The sequence below is a fragment of the Miniopterus natalensis genome, chromosome 13 (assembly GCF_054644295.1).
Source record: "Miniopterus natalensis isolate mMinNat1 chromosome 13, mMinNat1.hap1, whole genome shotgun sequence".
Lineage (NCBI taxonomy): Eukaryota > Metazoa > Chordata > Mammalia > Chiroptera > Miniopteridae > Miniopterus > Miniopterus natalensis.
The window spans coordinates 11,753,904-11,771,468 of NC_142093.1; the positions used below are offsets into that span (position 1 = coordinate 11,753,904).

A 17,565-nucleotide genomic window follows, 5' to 3' on the forward strand; every position below is an offset into this window, starting at 1 on the left:
CCTGCGCCTCCACTTCCCTCGCTCGTCCCTAGTTGGCTCCCGATTCAGGTCGGGGCAGGAAGATGCTCTGGCAGCTCCTCGCTCCTCCCTCTCCGTGCAGGTTCGAGCCAGTTCCGGTCTGTTTCGCGGCCCCGACCGGAGCGGAAGTCTTTCTAGCCAAGTGGTGTCTCTATGGTAGGGTGGGCGGGGCCAGGAGGAAGATGGCGGCGCCCGCGGCTGCAGTTGATCCCCAGGCTTCCGGGGGTCTTCGGACCCCAGTGTGCCTGTTGGTGTTGGGAATGGCGGGGTCTGGGAAAACCACCTTTGTACAGGTGACGTACATGGCGCGGGCGTAGTAGGTGTGCGCTAGAGGTGGTGGAAGGCCAGGAAGAGGCGGAGGTCTTTCTGAGAAGTTGGAGGGGACCGCCGCGTGGCTTTCGGGGACTTGCCAGCAACTCCGGTTCCTTACTCGGCGAGACCTTCTTGGACCCTAGCCTGGGTTAACTAAGGCTCCCTTTTGCGTACCTTCGGTGCCTAGTTGGTACAGCTTACCACGTTGTACAGGAGTTGTCATACCGATAAGATTGCTGACTTCGTGAAGGCAGAGGCTTACAAGTAACAGTGCTAGCACACAGGCTGTCGACGTAGATTGTTAAAGAATTACGTGTTTCTGTGCGCGTATCATATTTCAGGTGTGGACAAAAAAGGGGTGCTGTAAGTCTAATCGACAGTAACCTCACAGGGTGATTGGGTCATATATTCTTTTTAAAAACAATGAATTTATTGGGGTGACATTGGTTAATAAAACTATATAGGTTGCAGGTGTACAGTTAGTTCTACAACACATCATCTGTATATTGTATTGTGTGTTCACCACCCCAAGTCAAGTCTCCTTACATCACCGTTTATCTCCCCTTTACCCTCCTACTTCCCCCCACCTCCCTTCCCCTCTGGTAGTCACCTTGCTGTTGTTTGTGTCTGAGTTTTGTTTTGCTTTGTTTTTTGCTTAACGTCTTCACCCAGCCCTGCAACCCCCTTCCTTTTAACAATTATCAGTCTGTTCACTATGAGTCTCTTTCTATTTTGTTTGTTAGTCTATTTTGTTCATTAGACTCCATATATGAGTGAGATTATATGGATCATAAATTCTTAACTGGGCAGGTCTTGGTGGGTAGTCACACCCCAGGCATATAACTTCTTTAGTAAAAGGTTTATATTTGCTTTAAGCAAGCCCTATTCATTTTATGTGTGCATCTAGGTTAACACACCTTTGAAATGCCTCTTTCAAGAGAGCATGCAATCATATTAATTATCCAGTCCCCACCTTTCCTTCTCTAACTTTACGTACTCTTCCTTATGTTACCTCGTTAATTCAAATGCATAAATAAAAAAACCCTGCAAAACTGTCATTCTCTGGAGCATTTGAGATCTTGCTGCCTGGTAATTGTCATCAGTTTGACTCAAACACAGGCACTGGGGATACAGTGACAAGGTTGACAAGGTTCCTGCTTTCATGGAACTACTGGTTTGTTTGAGGTGATAGAAAAAACCTTCACAGAGCAAGTAAATAAGAGATGGAGAGTGGGGGAGGCTCTTTTAAAGTGGTAATAAAGAATGATTGTATTTCAACTGAGAGTTGAATGTTGGAGGCAAATATTTCAGTTAGAGAGAAATGTTTTTTGTCCTCTTATCATGCCCTCTTTGTCTCACTACATCCCGCACCCTGTATCTCCACAGAGGCTCACAGGACACCTGCATAGCCAAGGCTCTCCACCTTACGTGATCAATCTGGACCCAGCTGTGCATGAAGTCCCCTTTCCTGCCAATATTGGTGAGTAAACTGTACCATTCTGTACCATAAAGTGCCTTGGAAAGCCTCCAGTCTGCCAGTTCTCAGTGCTTTCATTTTTTCCTATACTATCTACTTTCATTTGCATTGGATTTGTTAGAATCCCTAAACAGGCTTCTGCCTTATTCACATTTTCTCTTTGTTTACTTCTTTCCCTTTCCTAAATTTGTTTCCTTTCCACTCAGTATAACTTCTCCTTTCTGATCCTAGGGTGTCAGGCTATTGTGTTTGGGAAAATAAAGTGACAGAAAGTCAGTCCTCTCACTTCTAGGCCATAAACCCTTCTGCAGGCTCTGATATATACACCTTTTTATTTAGTTTCTCTTCTCAAAGTTTAGTTAGAGTTATAAGGGTTCTTTTGTGGTAGTTCACTTACTGATTTGTAGGAACTTTGCTTCCACTCCCACAGTTACATGGGAAAATGTGCATATGTATGCATATGTGCATTGTTTTGGGGAGAGGTTCCCAGTTACCATAGGAGGAATCTGTGACTATAAAAGGTTAAGAATGGATGTGATCCAGTGTCCTGAACCCTGATAAGATCTAGGCTGCCTGATCAAGGCTATCACTGTGTGCTAATCCTCTCCTTAATCCTGTAACCCAAATAAACTAATATATGAAGGCCTTGTATTAAGAAGCAGAGAGCGTTTTGGGATGAGTTTAGGGGGGGAAATCACCCACCTTGTCACTGAAAGGATGGAATTCTAATAGTTGATGAGGTAGGTTTATAGACTGGTAGATAGGTTTAGTTAAATATTACTGGTCAGATTAATTCCTTTTTAAAAATCATTGTATTACCATTGTTATCAGTAGGCAGTTAGTAAGAAATAAACCTTTCTTCTTCATTTAGCTCCCTTTTTCTGTGCATATGGTTACTGACAGTATTTAAGTTGCATAAAACTTTTCTCCTTGTCTCAGAACATCTCTACTATAACTTGAGAGCTCCTAGCCTGATATTCTGCATGGGTTACTTGACAGTTATCCTTTATAAGGACAGAAACCAATGCGAAGCTGGGGAAATTAGTACAAGAGAGTGCTGACAAGAGAACCCTAAAAGGCTAGTTTCAGTTTCTTGCTGGTAGAGAAAGCACAGAGCATCTTCTGCCCTTCTATTCTTTTCCTCCCAATCTTGCTGCTTTTTCTATCGCAGTTCAATGATCTTGGCTTAAAAATTTAGAAAGCAAATTTGAAAAGTAACTCATGCCAAGAGAGAAACTTATTTTTTCCTCAGAGGAAACAGAGATGACTTGAGAGACCTCTTGGCTTAGGATATTATTGGTGGAGAGCCTCAAGCTGTATTGTTTCTTGTGTGTTAAATTCTAATTAATTCTTCCCTCTCTTCCCCCAGATATTCGTGACACTGTGAAATATAAAGAAGTCATGAAACAGTATTCTTTTTTACATCTTTCCTGTTGACTCATCTCGGGCTGGTTACTCTGTGTGTATTTTGTGGCTTTGAAAGAGTGCTTTTGCATTTCCTGGTGAATGAAATATACTAGCAAAAACATTTGAATGCCTTCGAGTCATTTTATTAGGAGGAGGAAAGATGAATGTGGGAAGAGGTATTGTAGGTGATCAGAAATATTCTTCCAGTTTGTAGTTTCAGCTTTCTTACCAACTTCCCAGACTACAGGCTGTTGTAATTAGAGAGCATAGATAATGAGAGGCTAGCTGGTAGCATGCCTGCGTCCCAGAAAGTAGTATTGCCTTGGAAACTACATCCGTTGGTCACCACCTCTTACAGACTGGGAAACCCAGAAATGACTAAGTTGAGTAGGATCAACTCTTAGTACATTGCTGTGTGAAATGTGTACTTTCCCTCTAGGTAAGTCTAGGTGGGAAAACTAATTATAATCAGTAGGTTGCTTGATTAGTGAGGATCAGAGTAAGGATTGTTATATAGATTATCTTAACAGTTAATGCCAACAGGCTGTCACTACCTGATGCATCTATTACGTTTTGGTCCCTTTAGTTTGTTCATTTTGTCTGGCCATCCCTAAAACAAATAAATGAAGAAGACCTTGATTTTGAATGTTTCCTGTGAAGTTAAGGCTGTGTGATACATAATAGGCAAGGATTAGCTTGCCAATATCCATTAATGGACTGCTGTTATAATGTTATTTGTGTGAATGATATCTAGGTATGAATTTTATCATCTGAATTTATCTGTAAGCGGTTTAAATCCTCAACTTACTGTCCAGATATGGACTTGGTCCCAATGGTGGCATAGTGACCTCACTCAATCTCTTTGCTACCAGATTCGATCAGGTATGTCTGTTTTTACTTATATAGTCATGGCTGTGTAAAAACCTATGACTCTTAAGTGCCTTAGCTTAATAACATTGGGAAAGAAGAGCAGTCAACCTGGATATAAATAGAGAAAGTAGGCATTTTGGTAGACAGAGAAGTAGGCTGTGAGAGGATGATCAGTTTTATGAACACTTTACATTTAATATTTGGGACAGCTAATAAAACAGAAATCCAGGAGACGTGGGCTTGTTTTTTGATCTGTTATTGGCTTGTAGGGTTACCCTGAGGATGGAGTAGAGGGGTGGGGGTGAGATAAGCTAGTAGGCATGGAACAGAAAAATAATGGGGCTTTTAACTTGTGACAAATAATTGTCATCATTTAGGTTTTCTCTGTCACTGTCTATAAGAGTGTTTTAAGAGTGCTTTGTAATTGGATTTTTTACCCTGATGTCACTTCTTGAGACAGGCTATTAAATTTGCTAAAGCATCAGGAGAAGTGACTTCAGCTTCTCAGACCCTTGCCCTGTGCTCCAGGATGTTGCATGTTGCAGTGCATGTGATATGGCTGTGTTTCTGTCGTTCAGTGGGTGTTTATTTGGTGTCCTAAGACTGAGAACACAGAGATTCGCTGATGGTACCTATGAAGCAGGCCACCTGGGGAGGGCCCTGTGGTTTTATGCTGAAATTGGATCCTGTTTTAATTGGCATCTTTTTCTTCTAGGTGATGAAATTTATCGAGAAGGCTCAGAACATGTCTAAGTAAGTGATTTTAGTTTAGCACCTGTTTATTACCCTGTAGTTGATACATTTCTAGGCTTTTTTGAAAGATTCTGGGATAGCGTCAGGTTTTGAAAGGGTTTAGATTGAGATGAAACCATTAGAAGTGAAAAAAAGGTAGACAAGAAAGTCATTGAGATACTATCCAATGTAGAACTCAATTTAATAGTATTCTATCCCCAACCACTTTGATATATGCCCATGACTTCTTAGGAGAGATTTTGAAACTTTGTCCAAATTTAGTTCTCTATCTGCTTTTTCTTGGGAAACCATACTCGTTGGCATTAAAGTCTTTGAAACACCTTTCTAACCCTTGTTTAAATGAATATAATTTACGTAACTCAGAGAGAATAATAGTTTTTTAATTTTAAAAGTATCAAAATATAAAATAAAACAATATTTGTTCATATTATTACCCATGGTTAACTGTTAATAGGTTTTTAATAGGTTTGCTTTTTTAAAAAAGATAATTCATTATTTTTATTAAAAAGAATATATACTCATTAAAAAGAATTCAAACCATACATAATATTTAGAAGATGCAATTATTACCTACTAGATTCCCACTAGAAATAACTATTGTTATTATGATTACTATCAGTGACTATCATTCCATACATTTCTGTGCATACATACATAGATAGAAGGATGGAGGGATAAGGTGTTTTACAAAAATAGGAACATACTAGAGGTAGTTTTTAAAAATATCTTTCTTGAGATAACAAATTCACATACCATAAAGTGCACTCCTTTGAGTTAGACAATTTAGTGGTTTTTTATATACACACAAAATTGTGGATTGATACCTACAATCTAATTTCAGAACATTTTTCTTATCCCAGAAGAAACCCCATGCACGTTGGCAGTCCTTCCCTGTTCTTTTCCCCAGCTCCTGGTGGCTGCATCATTTTACATTCCCATCAGCGGTGCATGAGGGTTCGTTTCTGCACATCTTTGTCAATACTTGTTATACCTTTGGTTTTGATTATAGTCATCTTAGTGGGTGTGAGGTGGTATCGAGTTGTGGTTTTGATTTGTGTTCCCTCAATGATTAATGATATTGAGCATCATTTCATGTACTTATTGGCCGTTGGTATATATATGGAGACGTGTCTCTTCAAATTATTTGCTTTATTGAGATATAATTCACATTCCATGCAATTCACCCATTTAAAGTGTACAATTCAGTGACTTTTAGTATAGTCACAGAATTGCACAACCATCACCACAATCAATTTAGATCATTTTCATCACCTAAAGAAGAACCCCTGTATTTTTTTTTTTTTTGTAATATATTTTTATTGATTTCAGAGAGAGGAAGGGAGAGGAGGGATAGAGAGACAGAAACATCAGTGATGAGAGAGAGCCACTTGTTGGCCGCCTCCCACATGCCCCCTGCTGGGGATCGAACCCGCAACCTGGGCGTGCACCCTGACCTGGAATCAAACCTCAGTCTCCTGGATCATAGGTCGATGCTCAACTGCTGAGCCGTGCCAGCTGGGCTAAACCCTGTATTCTTTAGCTATCACTCCCCTGTCCCTTCATTCCTCCCTCTCCTCCCCCCTTCCCCACCCCACCCGTAAGCAACCGGATAGTTTCCCAAGAGATTTACATTCTGGTTTGGCTTACTCGTTTATAATGCAATGTGTTTCTGTAACTATCTCAGTGTCCCCTGTGATCATTTGCAGCAACTTATGTACTGCTGCTCTTCTCCATTAGCATGAGTAGTGGACATTGAACAAAGCCCGGGGGAATGTGGTATGCATTTTAAAGGCAATAGGAGGAAGGTAGACTTGGCAATGTGAAGAAGTTATTCCAGTCTTGGAAAACTAGAAGTTTGGTGTTTTGTGTAATGGAATATTTTCAGCATTGCGCAAGTGTAATACTTCTTTAATGGTTTTCCTTGACACAGGTATGTCTTGATTGACACACCTGGGCAGATTGAAGTATTCACCTGGTCAGCCTCTGGGACAATCATCACTGAGGCCCTGGTGAGTACTGTAGGACTTGTAACTGAGAGCTAGCCTGGTGAGGCATCTTTTTATTGCTGGGGACCTTGTGTGGAAGGGAGTTATAGAAGCTCTGTACACCCTGCCTAAAGTGGTTCTCCCTTGCTAAAGAAGGTAGGAAAAGTTTGGGGACAAATCATGAGCCCTCTGGCTAAAGCTTTGATTATTTTGTGACTTTAGGCATCCTCATTTCCGACGATTGTCATTTATGTAATGGACACATCAAGAAGTACCAACCCAGTGACCTTCATGTCCAATATGCTCTATGCCTGCAGGTAATTGATTATTGGTGGGCGTGATAGTACATTAAGGTATGAGGCCTCCTTTTCTTCTTTGACTCCTGAGTGCTTAATCGTAGATTTGTGCTCATTCAGATTTGCTACTCAGTTTAGGGTTGTGAGTTGGGCAGGAGTCAGAAGACAAAAGAGGCACATGTGCTGTTGGCATTCTCTGTCTGCAACTTCTTATTCCTCTGTGCTTGCTACAGAAAGAGGTAGTGTGTGATTATGAATCTTCTGGTAGTTGCTCCTAGTTCAGTGAAACCCAAGTCTAAATAGAATAGAGCTCCTTTTCTGTGATATGATAGGTAGAGTGAAATTATAACACGAGGAGAGATTATGAATAAAAAAGATTTATCCATAATTCTAAAATACACAGGTTTGCCCCAAGTGTGGTGCCATTAGGAGGGGAAGGACATGCCTCACTAGGTTATGTCATTGCATTAGACCTAGGAGCAAGGAAGACCATTACTGAAGCGGAGAGAATTGGTTTTGGGGGTAAACAAAAGCCGTCACCAACAGTTGTCCCTTCTAGTATGACTGGGGTTGTCTCTTATTAGATGCAAGAAATCCTAGTCTAAATAGAAATCTGATGACTGACGGCATTTGCTCATTTTTATATTAGTTATTTAAAAGACAGTTATTTGGTAAAAAACCAAACAGAAACACACACACAGAAAATAGGATCAGTAGCAAAGCATCTTAAAAAAAGAGAGTGTGTGTGTGTTGTTTACGTGATGGTGTTGGTGGTTTTCCTCTTGGGAGCAGAGGGTATGTGCCTCATAAGAATGGATTCCTTATATTTCGAGTCTGAACTCACTCCCCATTACTCAGTCCAGCAGACTGACGCTGGGTAAACAAGAGCTGAAGTGTTTTTACTAATAATGTCTTGATGTTTGATTTTCAGCATCTTGTACAAAACCAAGCTTCCTTTCATTGTGGTCATGAACAAAGTAAGTGGATCCTTAACGTTGTGATTCGATACTGTATTTCTTTTTCATTAGAACGTTGTGTTATTGGAAGATTTGGAATAGGTGAGAAGGATTATTTCAGATGCTGGAGAGCAGATTCAAGCTTAACTGAAACAGTCATGGGCACTTGGCAGTGGATAGTGAAGGGTTTGCTTCATCCAAGAGAACATAGATCTTCATTTCATTAGTTACACTATGCAGCAGTCTTGATTCTTTGTGGCTTGTTGCAGTGGAAGAGGAAGGAACTGGGGAAAGTGGAGAAAGAACATACATGAATAATTGTTTTATTTATTTTTATTGAATTTGTTGGGGTGACATTGGTTAGTAACATATAGGTTTCAGGTGTACAATTCTGTAATACATCATCTGTGTATTGTGTTGTGTGTTTACCCCAAGTCAAGTCTCCTATCACCATTTTCCCCCTTACACCTTCTACCTCCCCTCACCCCTGAATAATTGCTTTTTGCTGTCATCACTTAATTTTAAAATTTGGGGGGCGGGGCATTGTTTGATGTGTAAACTCATCTCTGGTTGCTCATAGTTGGCTTCTCTCTGCTACAGACTGACATCATTGATCACAGCTTTGCAGTGGAATGGATGCAAGATTTTGAGGCTTTCCAAGATGCCTTGAATCAAGAGACTACGTACGTCAGTAACCTGACTCGTTCAATGAGCTTGGTGTTAGATGAGTTTTACAGCTCACTCAGGGTAAACTTTCTCTTCTGCTCATACTCATAGTCTCTGAAGATAACCTCTTAACCCATAGGGTTGGCTTTGAACCCATCTTAGGAAGGATACTCATTACCTTCTGAAAAGTAAATTTTAAAGCGTTAACTTATTAAGAACTGCAGGTTTAAACGATAATTAAGATAGAGACCCTACCCTCAGAGAGTTTATGGTCTAGTTAGAAGAGAAGGCTACACACAGAATTAAAACATAATATATTGTGGTAAGTGCCTTAAGAAAGATTGGAAGTTGGACCTGATGGTGGTGAGAGGGCAGATCACTTGAAATGAGAAATTTGGGGGAATATAGTATTAGAGGTATGCTTTGAAGGAAGGGTAATATCTGTATGCGTGAAAGTGGGTATGGGTGGCAGAGCGTATGTTAATTGCCCAAGCAGAGACACATACAGATAGTGGTTTGATTTGATAAAGAATAGATAAAAAACTCCTGCTACCTGTTCAGCCCTAATTATTTTTCTTGTTCAGTTCTCTATTTTCCATAGACTTGTTTCCACGACTTTTTAGTAGACATGCTGCTTTGTTTTGTTTTAGCTTTATTCTTTGCCAGAGACTTCTTTAAGTATCTAAATTTCTTTTATGAAGATTTTATGAGATTTGAACAAAATAATATCCACCATTAAAAAATACATGTGTTTCCTCAGTCGCTTTAATGTTGCTTTTGTCAGGTGGTAGGTGTGTCTGCTGTCCTGGGTACAGGCTTAGATGAACTCTTCATGCAAGTCACCAGTGCTGCAGAAGAATATGAAAGGTGAGCACAAAGGAAAATTCTGTTGATGACATTCTGTGTAACCCACAATTCTGATATAGCAGTTTTACCAGGCAAAGCGTTTTGGTTTTCATAGTGTACATATTATATTTGGCATGCATATGTGTACTGGCTCTGACCATACTTAGGGGTAACAAGTCCCCAATAACTTTTTAAAAAAATAGGAGTATAAACTCTTCACTGTATTTAATGAGCAGGCAGGAGTCTTCAGATTTTTTGTAAAAAGCCAGATAATTATTTTAGGCTTTGTGGGCCATGTGATCTCTTTTGCAACTGCTCAGCTCTGTCATTGTAGCACAAAAGCATCATAGATAATTTGTAAGTGAATGAGCGTGGCTATGTTCCAGTAAAATTTTATTTACAGAAATAGGCAGGCAGCTTGATTTGGCCTGTTTGCCACATTGGCTGACCCCGATTAAGAACATAGACTTTGGAGTCAGACAGTTCAGTTGGATTTCTGTTTCCTCCACTTACGTCATTTGTATCAGGGATAATAGCATTTATTGCGAAGGTCGTTGTGAGGATTATTTGAGAAAACATCTGAAGCACTCAGTGCAATTGCTGACATATAGTAAGTGCATTTCGTAATAAATGGTGGTTATAACTGTTGTGGTTAATATTGGAATTCCATTTACCTAAAGGAACATGGAGTCAGAGCACATAGATACTTTCCTTAGGCTGTAGCCTGTTAGTTGGCTGCTTCCTAGCATGCTCCTTTGGCTTCATACTTAGCAAGATCCTAACAACCATGTTGTGGTTTTCAGACACATTATTTTTATTTTGATTCATCAGATAGGGTGTTTTGTGTTGTGTGTGTGTGTGTGTGTGTGTGTTATCAAGGCCTCAGGATAGACTCTGTTTTGTATCATTTCGTTGTTGTCCTGTTAAACCACATAATTATGTATTGGGTTTCCTGAACCCAACAGGCCTGGCTTCTTCTACTCATCTCAAATGTTTATCCAAATGAATGATAAGCTCATCAGTCATGATCTCTCGAGTTAATCTTTCTAGCTCAGCAGTCAGACATTTTTCTTTTTTCTAGTTTCAGGGTCAGGCACCTTGGCTTTTAATTCCATAGGGGTAGAATTTCAGTGAATAATACTTGTTATGCCTAAAATTTAGTGAAGTAAGATCTTTTTTATTGTCAGAGCCCTAGGAAAATAGAAGTGAGGTGGGGGCAGGCAGGACAGATTATTAAGCACAGGAATTTAGAAAGTGTTTCTTTTCCAGGGAGTATCGTCCTGAATATGAACGTCTGAAGAAATCACTGGTAAGAGAGGAGGCTGTTTGTGTATTTTTGGGCCCCCCAAAACATAACCTCAAATCATTTACTTATCCTCTTGCCCTTAATACTTTGTTTTGGCCATCAGTGTGTTTTTTAGATACTTGTTAATTTAAATTTGTAAATTTCTATGTGTGCTGTCTGGATACAAAAAGGCCCCTTAATTATTTTTCTCTTTATTTGAAGTTTTAAAAATTAGATTTTTCCTGCCCTGGCAGCTCAGTTGGTTGGAGCGTTATCCCGTACACCAAAAGGTTTCGGGTTTGATTCCTGGTCAGGGCACATACCTAGATTGTGGGTTTGATCCCTAGTCAGGGCATGTATGGGAGGTAACTGATCAGTGTTTCTTACATTGATGTCTCTCTCTCTCTCTCTTTTTCCTTCCCTCCTTTCCTCTCTCTCTAAAAAAATCAGTAGAACATACCTTCTGGTGAGGACTTCTAAAAAAAGTCAGACTTTCCTGTTACATGTGCTAAGCCCTTATTGTGCCCCCTCCCCCCCCCCCCGGTCCATTTAAAGGCTAGCTGTAGAATTTTGTTTAGGAACAGAGGAGGTGGTTCACCGCTCTTATCCCAAACGATCAATGTCCTGTCCCCATCGTCCACACTGTGCTCTATATCACCAAGCCCTCCTGCTATATGTACTTGAGGGGGTCTTTTGATGTGTTTTGTGTCTAGTTTCTGAAACTTCTGATTCAGTCTCCAGAGCCCTCCAGCCTGAACTCCTGGTCTGGGTCCTTACTGCTCAGTGTTTCTGTCCTCATATTAGCCATCCCTTATCTGCATCAATGTTTAAGTAGTCTCTAGCATTTGTATAATTGGTCATCACTAGTCAGAAGTCTGGCATCTAACTTGGGGCTCCTTTTTGAATCGGATGGTATTTTTCTCTGTATATACAGGCCAGTGCACAGAGCCAGCAGCAGAAAGAACAACTGGAGCGCCTTCGGAAAGATATGGGTTCTGTGGACTTGGACACAGGAGCTGCTACAGGTATTGGAGGGTCTCATGGTGTAAGGAACTAAAAGGGGGTACGTTATTTCTATGCAGCAGGAAGATATATTTAAGAGAGGAAAGAGAAAAGGAGGGTGTTTTTGTTATGTGGGGTTTGCATATTTCTTATTATAGTTATTCCAAGGAGTTTTTCTTCTCTGTTAATGTTGAAAATGGGTTTTTCTGAATCATCATCTGTTCTAACTAGTTATGTTTGTGTATATGAAGGCTTTTAATTTCTGTACATTAGTCTTTTTATTGTGCTGCTTTACTGACATTTTATATTGAGTTAGTTTTGTCATTGATCCTCTAGGGGTTTCTAGGTTGGTGCGCATAGTTAAGTGTATACAGTCCCACCCATCCACACTTACTGATGGGCTGGTCTTTAAAGGAGTGAAATTCTATTCATGAAAGCTATGGCTATACACCTAGTAGAGAACAGCAAAGCCGCTTGGAGGAACAGACGCTGGATATGTGAACTCGCCTATGCCATCCTTGTTTAACACCTCAGCAACATAAATTTCTGTGCTGTGGTCTTTGGAATCACTCGTGAATACATGAAATGGCAACTGTTAAATCTGTTGCAAAGGGTCTGCTGTACTACGATAACCTATTAAAGGTTGGAGAGTTTTAGTAAATTATTTGGGGATAGTCACAAGGATAGCCATGTAATTCTGAGTTGGGCACAGAATGAAGCATTGACTGTCAGCACCCATGTCATCGTCCTTTCTCAGGGCCACAGTCCGGAGCTTTGTGTTCCATGATGCTGCTGTTTGCCACCCTGTTCCCCAGCTGACCTTGCTTAACCTCTTAGGCCCCTGAAGAGAGAGTAGTCCTGTCCTCCCATAGCTTTAGGTTACTTGGCATGGTTTTAGGTTCTCCTGGAACCCGACTCCTGCAGTCCAAATCCCCTGCCTAGGAATTACCGGATTAGACTTTTTCCTGATTATTGGAGCTCGGCCCTATTCAGTTTCCCTGATTAGGGAATTTACTTCTTTTACTATATTCAGTTTTCCATTTCTTCTCCTCTCTCTTATTTCTTTCTTTCTTTCTTTTTTTTTTTTTAAATAATATATCTTTATTGATTTCAGAGAGAGAGATTGAGAGAGATGGAAACATCAATGATGAGAGTCATTGATCAGCTGCCTCCTGCACGCCCCTCACTGGGGATCAAGCCCGCAACCCAGGCATGTGCCCTGACTGAGAATCGAACTGCGATCTCCTGGATCAGAGGTCGATGCTCAACTGCTGAGCCGTGCCGTACAGGCCCTTCCTCTTATTTCTGAATAATACGCAGGCTTCTCTACTTTGGATCATTTCACCCTGTGTTTTCTTCAGACCCTCTCTGAACTTAATTTCCATCAGGAAGCTTCCTTAGTGCTCCACACTTACCCTTGACTCACCAGCACTCTGGATCTGCCCAAATGTCTTGAGCCTTCATAAGAAAAACCATAGTCTATTCCAAGCTGTGAGCCATTAAAAATGAATGATGTTCCTACTAAGATAAGCTACTTGAGAATTATGTTTCTCAGTTTAAAAATGAGGATAGTGAAAGCACTTTGTGAACTATACTATAGAAATGTTAAGTGGCATTAACAATATATTTGGAAGAAGTAGGGTCCTGCATTTTATTATGACCACTTTCATCTCGCCAAATTCAAAATCGTAGTTACTGATTCAAAATCACCTTTCTGAGGAGGCACGTGCTCATGACACGTTACTGGTGTTTCCTCTGTAGACAGCTTATCTCCTGTGCGGGACCCTTCCGACCTGATCCTGACTCGGGGAACCTTGGATGAAGAGGACGAGGAAGCGGACAGCGACACTGACGACATTGACCACAGAGGTGAGAGGCGGCTGAGGGGGCTCACGGAAACAGACTAGCTGCTTACCCTCCCACTGGGTGGTCGGGAGCTTCTTGTTGAGAGGAGACCTTAAGTATGCAGCCAGCAATAGGGGAGAGAGGAGACGGTGCAGGGTACAGCTCCGGGAGATTGCCATGCACCGGGAGTTCCTGGCCTTCCTGCTGAATGGTTACTATTGAGCTGATTACAGGCCTTTTATTAGTCTTCTTCTCACCTGAAGGTCCTAACTCAGTTTGAGGAATCTAGGATCTTGTTTATTGTAATTGTCTTAAGAATACACAAGGAGGCCTCAGCAGATTTGAACTAGTCAGAAGAGACTGTAACACTTTGAGAATAGAATGACTTTGGAAACCCAAAAGGGTCAGCTTGGCGTAGTTTAATGGACTGGATAGAATCTGTTTCTTGAGACAATCCGTTTAGGTCCTAGCTGTGACCAGAAGCCAAACCTCTATTTACTCCAGTGCACTGGATGCTAACATGTAAAGTGCCTCATTTAATCAGATTTATTGAAGTATAATTTATAGAGTAAAACCCATCTTTTAAAAGTTTATAGTTTGATGAGTTGTGGTTTTTTTTCTTCTTTCAAAATATAAGAGACAATTTATTTAGAAAGTTACAGAGGTAGTAGAAGTGAGCCAGCTGGGCTGTGTGGCTCAGGAAACGAGTTACAGAAGCAAAAGAAGGGCCCTTAGAACTTAGGAGAGAGAAAAGCAAAAGTAACGAGTCTGGGGAGAACACGCACCTCCCACCCACCTGGTGGGAAAGGCGCAGGCATGCTCTACAGAGAGAGAATACCTTGATGAGTTTTAACACATAAATACAGTCTTGTAACCACCATCATAATCAAGATACAGAACACTTCCATTACCCCAAAAGTTCTATCATGCCCGTCTTTATAGTCCCTTCCTGCATGCCTAGTTCCTGGCAGTCACTGATCTCATTCTGTTTCTATAACTTTGCCTTTTCCAGAATGTCATATAATTGGAATCACAGTATTTAATTTGCATTCAACTTTTTTCACTCAGTATAATGTTTTTGTGATCCACTTGTATTGCTGCATGTATCAGTAGTGTTTTTTATAGTTGAGTAATACTCCGTTATGTGGATGTACCACATTTTGTTTATGCATTCACTACCTGATTGACATTTGGGTTTTTTCCAGATTTTAGCTATTACAAATAAAGCTGCTGTTAACATTCATCAATAGGTCTTTGTGTGGACATATGCTTTCATTTACCTTGGATAAAAATACTTAGGAGTGGAACCTCATTTTAGTTACTTTATGAGGGAGGTTTTTTCCCCACTTAAAAGATATTATACATTTTGGGCAACATGGTAAATAGAGCATGCTCTGGGAGGTGTCCTTGCTGGGGGAAGTGAACACTTTATTTCTTAGAGAATACTGTGTGATGGATGGGTGGCAGCAAGTCTGATCTACCTGTGTAATGGGAGAGTTTAAAAAGAATTGGCTTCTTTTTTCTTGCAGTTACAGAGGAAAGCCATGAAGAGCCAGCATTCCAGAATTTTATGCAAGAATCAATGGCACAGTACTGGAAGAGAAACAACAAATAGTTTCTGGAAGCCCAAAAGTTTGGAACTCTGTGAAGGAACTATCCTTACCTCTGATTGGGGTTACTATAATTAAGAACAGTTTTGTTCAGAATAGCAGTTTCTCTCATTAGGGAAATCTCCTGATGCCAGTGAAGACAGGGATAGAAGAAATTTGGACCTGGCAGGTAGACACTGATTCCGCTTTGCTTTCTCTTGGATTTTTGCAAGGACAGATGTTCTGACTGTTCTTGGATGCTGGTATTCTGTGTGTAAAACTTCACATTTTATCATTGAACTCAAGTACTTTTGCTGCTGATGGATGGAATAGAGAACATATTGTTTACTTCAGATCTCTATTATTAGGCTGGGTCTATAGCCTCTATTTCCCTAATATCTTGCCCTTGAGCCATGAGTTCCCCTCCTTTTAGCAGAATGGGAGGGAAACATGAGCTTGTACAGGGTGGCAGTGGAGTCTCCTTAGCAACCAATCTGTTGGTATGAAATGTGCCTCATGCTTGGTAGCTCATTATAAGACACTGGGTTTGTTGAAGAAAGTGGGGAAAACATATAATTAATAAGAATCCTGCTTTTGATGGTGACTTGGGTGAAGAGTTTTTAATTTTAACTTTGTTGTAAGCCTGCCTGTCATAATTTAAGAAAATTATATAATCACAAATAGATTCACTTCTGTTCATCAGAGGTTTAAAGCCACATGTCCAAACCTGTCTCAGTGAGGTGATGTTAACTAACATTTCCCCTGTACACAAACCTAGTAATCAGGTTATAGAGCCAGGCCCTGTATTCTACTTTGAACTTAACGCAAAGTATCCTTGGTGATTTACTCAAAGGCCATGGATCTGAGTCAGGTGTACATTCCACATATAAGAGCCATGGTTTACCTGCCTCCACTCTTCACAGTGTCTTAAAGTGTAGCACATTTCTCTTAAGGAATTTTATCCCTGCCTAATGTGTCCTCCAAGGGTTCTGAAAGTGTGGTCTCTGGGCCAGAAGCATGAGCATCACCTGGACAATCGTTAGAAAGTGACTCTGAAGACCTGAGTCAGAAACTGGGGGTGGGGCCCAGCAATCTGAACCACTGCTCTAACAACTCAAACAGCCTGTGATAATTCCAGACCAGGTGAGTCTCAGTATCAGTCCTCATCTGACCTGCTTTATCAGAGTACCCTAACTTTGACCATCTGGTGCCTATTCTCCAACTTTAACATTCTAAAAATAAAAGTATTTTATTTTACCATGAAGTATTAATTTCAATATTCTATACCTAGTGGGAACCACTGGTCTAAAAATTTGAACCTATTTAAGAGGAAACCATTTACACAGCAAAATTCTAAACATACCTGGTTTTTCCCTTAGTGCCTTTGTACACCTTTTCCTTAAAAGAATAACTTGTATGGCCTACACTATAAGCTTCACAAGGGCAGGCACAAAGTCTTATTCATCTTCGTATCCCTTGCAAAAGACCTAGCACATAATAGGTACTCAATAAATGTTTCCCAACTGAATGAATTAAATATTAGATGGCTACTTTATGGAAACTGACTGATGCCCACTTTCATAAGGGAAAGCGAAGCTTAGCCTGGAACAGGAAGTGTTTAAGTGTGCTGAGGATGTATAATTAGCAAATTTATAAATGATGTGATAACAGTTTAGGTTATAACCTTGCTGCTATTGCATTCATCTTTATTAATGCCTGGGACATTTAAAGCACTAATTAAAGCTGTGCCTTATTTTGGTCTTCATTAAAAGAGTGCTCTAAATTTCACAAGACTTGTAACCTGCACCTATAAAACAAATTTTAGCAGAATTTAACATGCTGGCACCTATTACCAAAGCATAAGGCACACGTTTCCTAGTTATTCCCAATTATTCCAATGCTGCATCATTTACATAATACTGATTGAGACTATCAGATGCCAAGCAGGCAGTACTGTGATGGATGAGTGAAAACAGTAAAGTTGGTCAGGACAAGATGGAGAGTAGAAAGTCTTTTTTAAGAGGCTGCCCATCCAGTAGAATCAATGTGCAGATGTAGAATTCTGGCAAAGGGATGGGCTGCTGTTCTGATGGTCAAGCAGATGCTACAAATGAAATAAGCACAAGCCTGTCCTTGGACAGGTCTATGTTTCATTCACAAAGGAGAAAATGAAAGAAACAATTGCATAAATGTACATATTGAAAGTACTTTAAAAATCTAAGTGGAAATAAAAGACAAAGATGAGGATAGATGGAATA

At 40.4% G+C, this 17,565-nt stretch overlaps 1 protein-coding gene across 1 annotated transcript; it reads left to right on the forward strand.

Moving 5' to 3' along the window:
• The first annotated feature begins 171 nt into the window (after positions 1-171).
• Positions 172-16,564, forward strand: GPN1 (GPN-loop GTPase 1). The gene is made up of 14 exons (XM_016209788.2): positions 172-311; positions 1,717-1,810; positions 3,177-3,216; positions 4,030-4,096; positions 4,800-4,837; positions 6,768-6,846; positions 7,045-7,139; positions 8,050-8,095; positions 8,675-8,821; positions 9,525-9,607; positions 10,856-10,895; positions 11,806-11,896; positions 13,635-13,742; positions 15,248-16,564. Exons 1-14 carry the CDS (start codon positions 201-203, stop codon positions 15,331-15,333), a joined length of 1,125 nt encoding a protein of 374 aa, XP_016065274.2. The 5' UTR covers positions 172-200; the 3' UTR covers positions 15,334-16,564.
• The last annotated feature ends 1,001 nt before the right edge of the window (positions 16,565-17,565 follow it).